The sequence below is a fragment of the Salmo salar genome, chromosome ssa20 (genome assembly GCF_905237065.1).
Source record: "Salmo salar chromosome ssa20, Ssal_v3.1, whole genome shotgun sequence".
In the NCBI taxonomy this organism is placed as follows: Eukaryota; Metazoa; Chordata; class Actinopteri; order Salmoniformes; family Salmonidae; genus Salmo; species Salmo salar.
The window spans coordinates 85,615,114-85,624,517 of record NC_059461.1 but is presented as its reverse complement, the minus strand read 5'-3'; the positions used below and the strand labels follow the sequence as shown (position 1 = coordinate 85,624,517).

Genomic DNA, 9,404 nt, shown 5'->3' with positions numbered 1-9,404 from the left:
TCCAGAGAGACCAAGGTAATGGACACTCAGTGCTCTAGAGTTGTTATCCAGAGAGACCAAGGTAATGGACACTCAGTACTCTAGAGTTGTTGTCCAGAGACCAAGGTAATGGACACTCAGTGGTCTAGAGGGTTGTTATCCAGAGAGAACAAGGTAATGGACACTCAGTGCTCTAGAGTTGTTGTCCAGAGAGACCAAGGTAATGGACACTCAGTGCTCTAGAGGGTTGTTATCCAGAGAGACCAAGGTAATGGACACTCAGTACTCTAGAGTTGTTATCCAGAGAGACCAAGGTAATGGACACTCAGTGCTCTAGAGGGTTGTTATCCAGAGAGACCAAGGTAATGGACACTCAGTGCTCTAGAGTTGTTATCCAGAGAGACCAAGGTAATGGACACTCAGTACTCTAGAGGGTTGTTATCCAGAGAGACCAAGGTAATGGACACTCAGTACTCTAGAGTTGTTGTCCAGAGAGACCAAGGTAATGGACACTCAGTGGTCTAGAGGGTTGTTATCCAGAGAGAACAAGGTAATGGACACTCAGTGCTCTAGAGTTGTTATCTAGAGAGACCAAGGTAATGGACACTCAGTACTCTAGAGGGTTGTTATCCAGAGAGACCAAGGTAATGGACACTCAGTGCTCTAGAGTTGTTGTCCAGAGAGACCAAGGTAATGGACACTCAGTGCTCTAGAGGGTTGGTATCCAGAGAGACCAAGGTAATGGACACTCAGTGCTCTAGAGGGCCTATTGGTCCCTCTGTGGGTAATTAACTGGATCTCAGGGGAAACAACTCGCCTACCTAATGTGTGTGTGTGTGCGCGCGAGAGAGAATGGGAAGGGGGGTATGGTAGTGTCAGGTAGATACTCTACCATAGACACTACCACTACCATGTAAATATTCTGTAGGTTTCTGATTGTCTATGGTCTTACCCACCTGGTGAATGTGTTTGTTCTGCTGCAGGAGGAAGTGAAAGACCAGGAGGTCTCAGCAGGAAAAGAGGGAGAACACAGAAAGGAAGGAGAGATCAACGAGGAAGAGAACTACGAAGAGGAGGAGGAGGAAGGGGGACGGGCCAAGCAGACCAATCAAGAGCGTGCGTGAGAGCAGGAGTCTGTTTGTGTCCAGAACCTCGGGGAAGTGATATCAACACCATTATTAAAACATAATACAGATGCTACTGGATATGAATGAATGAACTACTGTTGACAGACAGGATGGGACATTCTGAATGTGACCCGTTATCGTGCGTGTCCTGTCTCTCGAGTCACAGGGGTCATTAAACAGTCATTATAAGAGGAGTATTGTCGGAAAGAGAAAAAGAAAAGCTGAGAAGGATGGAGGGTGATGAAGGGAGGGAGATGGAGGGAGGGAGATGGAGAGAGGGAGATGGAGGGAGGGAAGGAGATGGAGGGAGAGGAGGGAGGGAGATGGAGGGAGGGAAGGAGATGGAGGGAGAGGAGGGAGATGGAGGGAAGGAGATGGAGGGAGAGGAGGGAGGGAGATGGAGGGAGAGGAGGGAGGGTGGGAGGGAGAGGAGGGAGATGGAGGGAGGGAGGGAGGGAGGGAAGGAGATGGAGGGAGGGAGATGGAGGGAGGGAAGGAGATGGAGGGAAGGAGATGGAGGGAGGGAGGGAGAGGAGGGTCAGAGGGATGTCTGTGATGCCTGTGTTGTACATCCAGTTGGGTGTTTTGTGAGGCTGGAGGAGGCTGACCTCTGACCCCACTGTTCTCTGTGTCAGTAGGACAGTGTCATGTAGCTGCCTGATAGAATCTATCTCCCTCTCTCTTTCTCTCTCTCTCTCTCCCTCCCTCTCTCTCTCCTTCCTTCCTTCCCTCTCTCTCTCCCTCCCTCCCACTCTCTCTCCCTCCCTCCCACTCTCTCGCCCTCCCTCCCTCCTTCGCTCCCTCTCTCTCTCTCTCTCTCTCTCTCCTTCCTTCCCTCTCTCTCTCTCTCTCCCTCCCTCTCTCTCTCCTTCCTTCCCTCCCTCCCTCTCTCTCTCTCCCTCCCTCCCACTCTCTCTCCCTCCCTCCCACTCTCTCGCCCTCCCTCCCTCCTTCGCTCCCTCTCTCTCTCTCTCTCTCTCTCTCTCTCTCTCTCCTTCCTTCCCTCTCTCTCTCTCTCCCTCCCTCCCACTCTCTCTCCCTCCCTCAAAGCCAAGTTCCAACATGAGCCTCTGTGTCTTCCTAGATCAGCCAAATGCCTAACACAGCCCAGTCACATAACTTTATCCCCGTACAAGTAAAAACAACTCTTAACAGTATAATGTATAAAAAATCTTATATATTCAGTCATAAAATATACACAGTATTAGTAGGCCTACTAAAAATGTTGTCAGTGCATTATTTATGGAATTACTTTTATTATTATTTATGGAATTCTCAAAGCCCCTTAGTTTGATGTCACAGAACGTTACACATCCTGGTGGCTGCTGGGAGTTGGAGTCCAGGAGGCATGGAATCTTCTGGCAGCTTGGGGATTCCATCCAGAACTCTTAGTTTTGGCAAACAAGAGAACACACTGCAGAGAGGAAAGGGCAACAAAGGGTTTTAAGACATTCTATAATTTTCCTCTCTCTCCCGCTATCTCCCCACCTCGTCTCTCTCCCTCTATCCCCCTCACCTACTCTCCCTCCCTCTATCCCCGCACCTTCTCCCCCTCCCTCTATCCCCCTCACCTCCTCTCCCTCCCTCTATCCTCATCAACTCCTCTCCCTCCCTCTATCCCCCTCAACTCCTCTCCCTCCCTCTATCCCACTCATCCCCTCTCTCTCTCTCTATCCCCCTCACCTCATCTCCTCTCTCTCCCTCTATCTCCCCAGCTCCATTTCCTCACCTACTCTCTCTCCCTCTCTATTCCCCTCAGCTCCTCTCCCACCCTCCCTCTACCCCCTCACCTCCTCTATCCCCTCACCTCATCTCTCTCCCTCTACATCCCCACCTCCATCTCCTCACCTCCTCTCTCACCCTCAATCCCCTCATCTCCTCTCCCTCCCTCTATCCCCCTCACCTCCTCTCCCTCCCTCTATCTCTCCACCTCCTTTCCCTTCCTCTATCCCCTCACCCCCTCTCCATCTCTCCACCTCCTCGCCCTCCCTCTATCCCCCTCACCTCCATCTCTCCACCTCCTCTCCCGCCCTCTATCCCCCTCACCTTCTCTCCCTCCCTCTATCTCTCCACCTCCTCTCACCTCCCTCTATCCCCTCACCTCATCTCCTCCCTCTATCCCTCACCTACTCTACCTCCCGCTATCCTCTCTATCCCCTCACCTCCTCTCCCTCCCTCTATCCCCTCTATCCCCCTCACCTCCTCTCCCTCCCTCTATCCTCCTCACCTCCTCTCCCTCCCTCTCCCTCCCTCTATCCCCTCACCTCCTCTCCCTCCCTCTATCCCCTCACCTCCTCTCCCTCCCTCTATCCCCCTCAACTCCTCTCCTCTCCCTCCCTCTATCCTCCTCACCTCCTCTCCCTCCCTCTATCCTCCTTACCTCTTCTCCCTCCCTCTATCCCCTCACCTTCTCTCCCTCCCTCTATCCCCTCTATCCCCCTCACCTCCTCTCCCTCCCTCTATCCTCCTCACCTCCTCTCCCTCCCTCTATCCCCCTCAACTCCTCTCCCTCCCTCTACCCTCCTCACCTTCTCTCCCTCCCTCTATCCTCCTCACCTCCTCTCCCTCCCTCTATCCCCTCACCTCCTCTCCCTCCCTCTATCCCCTCACCTCCTCTCCCTCCCTCTATCCCCTCACCTCCTCTCCCTCCCTCTATCCCCCTCACCTTCCCTCCCTCTATCCCCTCTATCCCCCCTCACCTCCTCTCCATCCCTCTATCCTCCTCACCTCCTCTCCCTCCCTCTACCCCCTCACCTCCTCTCCCTCCCTCTATCCCCTCACCTCCTCTCCCTCCCTCTATCCCCCCTCAACTCCTCTCCTCTCCCTCCCTCTATCCTCCTCACCTCCTCTCCCTCCCTCTATCCCCTCACCTCCTCTCCCTCCCTCTATCCCCTCACCTCCTCTCCCTCCCTCTATCCCCCTCAACTCCTCTCCTCTCCCTCCCTCTATCCTCCTCACCTCCTCTCCCTCCCTCTATCCCCTCACCTTCTCTCCCTCCCTCTATCCCCTCTATCCCCCTCACCTCCTCTCCCTCCCTCTCTCCTCCTCACCTCCTCTCCCTCCCTCTATCCTCCACCTCCATCTCCTCACCTCCTCTCCCTCCCTCTATCTCTCCACCTCCATCTCCTCACCTCCTCTCCCTCCCTCTATCTCTCCACCTCCATCTCCTCACCTCCTCTCCCTCCCTCTATTCCCCCTCACCGTGCACGGTAGTCCTGTATGTAGTTGACAGGGTTAGATCTGAGTGTGAGGGAGTGGAGTGGGCTGGTTCCCAGAGCCCCCAGTCCCCCCAGTGTAGAGATGCTGTTCTCAGAGAGACACAGGTGCTCCACGGCCGGGAGCTTTGGCAGCTGACGTACACATGTCAGGTGGTTACGATGTAGATTCAGGCTTCGGCACCTACACAGTAAAAAAGGGGGTGTAAAAATTACAGTGTTGACTTACTTTATCCCAGGATGAATATTTTCAACATTATGAGGAGTCAATGAGCTCTTAGTGTCGGAATTAAATCGGAGTGTAAAACGATGCAGTCATTGCAGTGTAAATTCAACTCAATTCAGTGATTAAAATACACTGGAGAGTGAAACTAAACCAGTGTTAAATATTATTACACAATTATGTGTGAATTTTAACACCATTTTGAGTCAAATTAACTCTGAAAATGTGACACTACCTGTTGAGTAACTTTAACACGATGTGAACTGGGACCAAATGTTATCTGAAACAGTGTTGAATTCAACTCTATAGAAGTTAAATTAACACTTTTATTTTTACTGTGTAGAGGAAAGAGGACAAAAGTACGGTTGTCACTATATGAAGTGAAGAGTTGTATTGTGGCTAGTGTAGTAACTTGCAGGCGTATATTGATGCTTTGTATGTAGTGTAGTATAATGGCAGGCGTGTAGATGGGCATTGTGGATAGTGTAGTACCTTGGCAGGCATATAGAACTCAGGTCTGTGAGGGAGTTATTGATCAGCTGCAGTCTCTCCACTCGGATCAGCCTCCTCAGGATCCGACTGAAGTTGTCCTGCTGGAACGGATCACCCAAGTCCTGATAGGACAGGTTCAGCTCCTGGGAATACCAGGAATACAGGGACCACAAGGAGAGGTTACTCAGGCCCTGAGAGGACAGGTTCAGCTCCTGGGAATACCAGGAATACAGGGAGAGGTTACTCAGGCCCTGAGAGGACAGGTTCAGCTCCTGGGAATACCAGGAATACAGGGAGAGGTTACTCAGGCCCTGAGAGGACAGGTTCAGCTCCTGGGAATACCAGGAATACAGGGAGAGGTTACTCAGGCCCTGAGAGGACAGGTTCAGCTCCTGGGAATACCAGGAATACAGGGAGAGGTTACTCAGGCCCTGAGAGGACAGGTTCAGCTCCTGGGAATACCAGGAATACAGGGAGAGGTTACTCAGGCCCTGAGAGGACAGGTTCAGCTCCTGGGAATACCAGGAATACAGGGAGAGGTTACTCAGGCCCTGAGAGGACAGGTTCAGCTCCTGGGAATACCAGGAATACAGGGAGAGGTTACTCAGGTGTGTGTCAACACGCACGCACACACACACACACACACACACACACACACACACACACACACACACACACACACACACACACACACACACACACACACACACACACACACACACACACACACACACACACACACACACACACACACACACAGGCACTTATACACATGCTTGTTATACACATAGTACAGTATGTCTCTGAGTTCTAACTCACCACACAATTCTCCCAGTTCTCTTGAAGCCTCTCCTCCCATCTCTGCCCTTCCTCCTCTCTCCTCTTCCTCCTCCCCCTTTCCAAGGGGATGTCATCCTTTCTCAGAAAGAGGTCCTCCACTGACGGCCCTGGTTGATATAATAATGACAGCAGTTACTTATGAGAACTGAGATGAGAGCAAAATAAAATTATTAAAAGGTCAAAGGTTGCCAAGGTGGTGACCTCTCTGACCTTCTCTGACCCTGGGACAGGAGAGCTGGTCTCCTTTGACATCACTCTCCTCAAGGCGCTGCCACGACACGAACCTGAACCGGCTGGACGGCAGCTGAGAAACGAGAGGAGAGAGAGGAGAAGGAGAGATGAATAAGAGGAGAAAGAGGAAGAAGAGAAGGAGAACGAAAAGCAAGGGGTTTTAAGGATTGTTTTTCAGGCTGGGATCTGAATATGAGAGCCTTGATTGGGGGTGCTCTGTGACCCTCATCCCTGTCTCTGCCTCTTCACCTGAGCTTTGACTGTGACTATAACCCCCCCCCCCCCCACCCACCCCCACCTAGCCACGTGGGGGACTAGACCCATGCTTGGTGACCCCTGACATCAGAGCCAGCCTTGGAGCCTGTGCTCTCATGTCACAAACAGAGTGACTCCTCTATAGCATTCTAAACAAGCCCTGACCCCTCTGTGTTGGCAGGTAGGAACTGGATAGGGGTGAGCAATACAGTGATGGCTGCGCCTAGGTTTCAAATGGAAGGGCTAGGGGGTTTGGACCAGTCATACTGTTGCAGGATGAGAGGGGCATGTTGTGGGGGGAGGAGCTTTGTAATGGGCTGTCAGAAGTTAGGAGGGTACGAGAGCGAGGACGGAGGACTGGAGGGTGAGAATGTGACGTAAAGCGTGACACTCACAGGGGTTTTGACGATTCCGGAATCTGGACTCTGGTCCACGGAGAGGGGTGTGTGTGTGACGCTGATTTCAGAGTACTGGGAGGAGTGGGATTTAGGAAAACTGCCACTGCTCGTGTTCACACCTGAGGAACTGGGAGAGAGGGACAACAACACACCTGAGGAACTGGGAGAGAGGGACAACAACACACCTGAGGAACTGGGAGAGAGGGACAACAACACACCTGAGGAACTGGGAGAGAGGGACAACAACACACCTGAGGAACTGGGAGAGAGGGACAACAACACACCTGAGGAACTGGGAGAGAGGGACAACAACACACCTGAGGAACTGGGAGAGAGGGACAACAACACACCTGAGGAACTGGGAGAGAGGGACAACAACACACCTGAGGAACTGGGAGAGAGGGACAACAACACACCCGAGGAACTGGGAGAGAGGGACAACAACACACCTGAGGAACTGGGAGGGAAGGACAACAACACACCTGAGGAACTGGGAGAGAGGGACAACAACACACCTGAGGAACTGGGAGAGAGGAACCACAACACACCTGAGGAACTGGGAGAGAGGGACAACAACACACCTGAGGAACTGGGAGAGAGGGACAACAACACACCTGAGGAACTGGGAGAGAAGGACAACAACACACCTGAGGAACTGGGAGAGAGGGACAACAACACACCTGAGGAACTGGGAGAGAGGAACCACAACACACCTGAGGAACTGGGAGAGAGGGACAACAACACACCTGAGGAACTGGGAGAGAGGGACAACAACACACCTGAGGAACTGGGAGAGAGGGACAACAACACACCTGAGGAACTGGGAGAGAGGGACAACAACACACCTGAGGAACTGGGAGAGAGGGACAACAACACACCTGAGGAACTGGGAGAGAGGGACAACAACACACCTGAGGAACTGGGAGAGAGGAACCACAACACACCTGAGGAACTGGGAGAGAGGGACAACAACACACCTGAGGAACTGGGAGAGAGGAACCACAACACACCTGAGGAACTGGGAGAGAGGGACAACAACACACCTGAGGAACTGGGAGAGAGGGACAACAACACACCTGAGGAACTGGGAGAGAGGGACAACAACACACCTGAGGAACTGGGAGAGAGGGACAACAACACACCTGAGGAACTGGGAGAGAGGGACAACAACACACCTGAGGAACTGGGAGAGAGGGACAACAACACACCTGAGGAACTGGGAGAGAGGGACAACAACACACCTGAGGAACTGGGAGAGAGGGACAACAACACACCTGAGGAACTGGGAGAGAGGGACAACAACACACCTGAGGAACTGGGAGAGAGGGACAACAACACACCTGAGGAACTGGGAGAGAGGGACAACAACACACCTGAGGAACTGGGAGAGAGGGACAACAACACACCTGAGGAACTGGGAGAGAGGGACAACAACACACCTGAGGAACTGGGAGAGAGGAACCACAACACTCCTGAGGAACTGGGAGAGAGGGACAACAACACACCTGAGGAACTGGGAGAGAGGGACAACAACACACCTGAGGAACTGGGAGAGAGGGACAACAAGGGAGTTTGAGGGTGAAAGATGTAGGAAGGATTGAGTGGGATGAAAGTGAGAAGGGAAAGGGAGGGAAAGGGAGGGAAAGGGTAGGAGGGGTGTGAAAACAGAGAGAGCGGGAGAGAAAGAGAGAGGGAAAATAAATTTCAACAGCTTCAGAGCCAAAAGGAAAAATGTAAATAAATAAATAATGTAAGGCCAAATTAAAACCCAAATGAAAAGAGCCTTGAAAATCATCATAAACCTAGGCCTAAACATAACATATTCTTCTCTTCAGGCCTACGTTTTTCTATCATAGGCCTAAAGCCTCGGAGAATTCTGTCTGTTTCTGTCGCCCACTCTTCAAGGAGGCTGGTTGAAACGGAACTCCTCAGGTACATCCACATTGCTGAAACCCTGACACGCAGCCGTCCGGTTTCGGTTACCGTGAACTCTGCCTTGCGCACCGGATTAGAGCCGTCGCCATAACAGCGGATACCCGACCAGGTGTCATTAGTTAATAATAGCTGCATAAAAAGAACCTGGATAGTAATGTTGTTTTAATTATTATCGTCTATTTTTGTGTAAAGTACTAATAATTGTGAGATTTTTATTTGATGTGATCATCTACACATTGTCTAGACTATATAACCTATAGGCTTGTTGCATGGAAAAATAACCATGGTCATAAATAATGCAGCCTGGGCTAATGAAATAATGAAGAATTCCAAATCATACATAGCCTAAATGCAAACCAAATAATGCATTTTGCTTGTTAAGCGTACATTTGTAAAGTTTTCCAACTTGAAGCACTGCTCAATGGAAAAGGATGACAACACAAAGCTATTAAATGACCTATTTTACCTACCTTTCTGACATCTCCCAAAGTTCTACCAAATTTCCTTGGTCTGTAGCGCGTAATGAACGGAGCGTAGTCGTACAACCCTGTGGTTTCCCATGGGAGCGAAACGCCCTGTTAGACCCGAGGTAACGACTGCTCCGGTGTCTGGAGCATACAGAGACTAGCGTCCGTGTAGCACTCGTGTAGCGGGCAGAGGAAGGTCAACGGGGGCAGGTGCACATTGCTTGGCAACGCCGTGAGTCCGG

The 9,404-nt window shown here is 51.6% G+C and overlaps 1 protein-coding gene across 1 annotated transcript; it reads right to left on the bottom strand.

Annotated features, from left to right (window-relative positions):
* Window positions 1-2,265: 2,265 nt before the first annotated feature.
* On the bottom strand, window positions 2,266-9,404 carry LOC106581437 (uncharacterized). The gene is made up of 7 exons (XM_045704231.1): window positions 9,166-9,404; window positions 6,758-6,887; window positions 6,087-6,180; window positions 5,856-5,983; window positions 5,037-5,179; window positions 4,308-4,505; window positions 2,266-2,520 (listed from the first exon to the last, which is right to left on the bottom strand). Exons 1-7 carry the CDS (start codon window positions 9,174-9,176, stop codon window positions 2,403-2,405), a joined length of 822 nt encoding a protein of 273 aa, XP_045560187.1. The 5' UTR covers window positions 9,177-9,404; the 3' UTR covers window positions 2,266-2,402.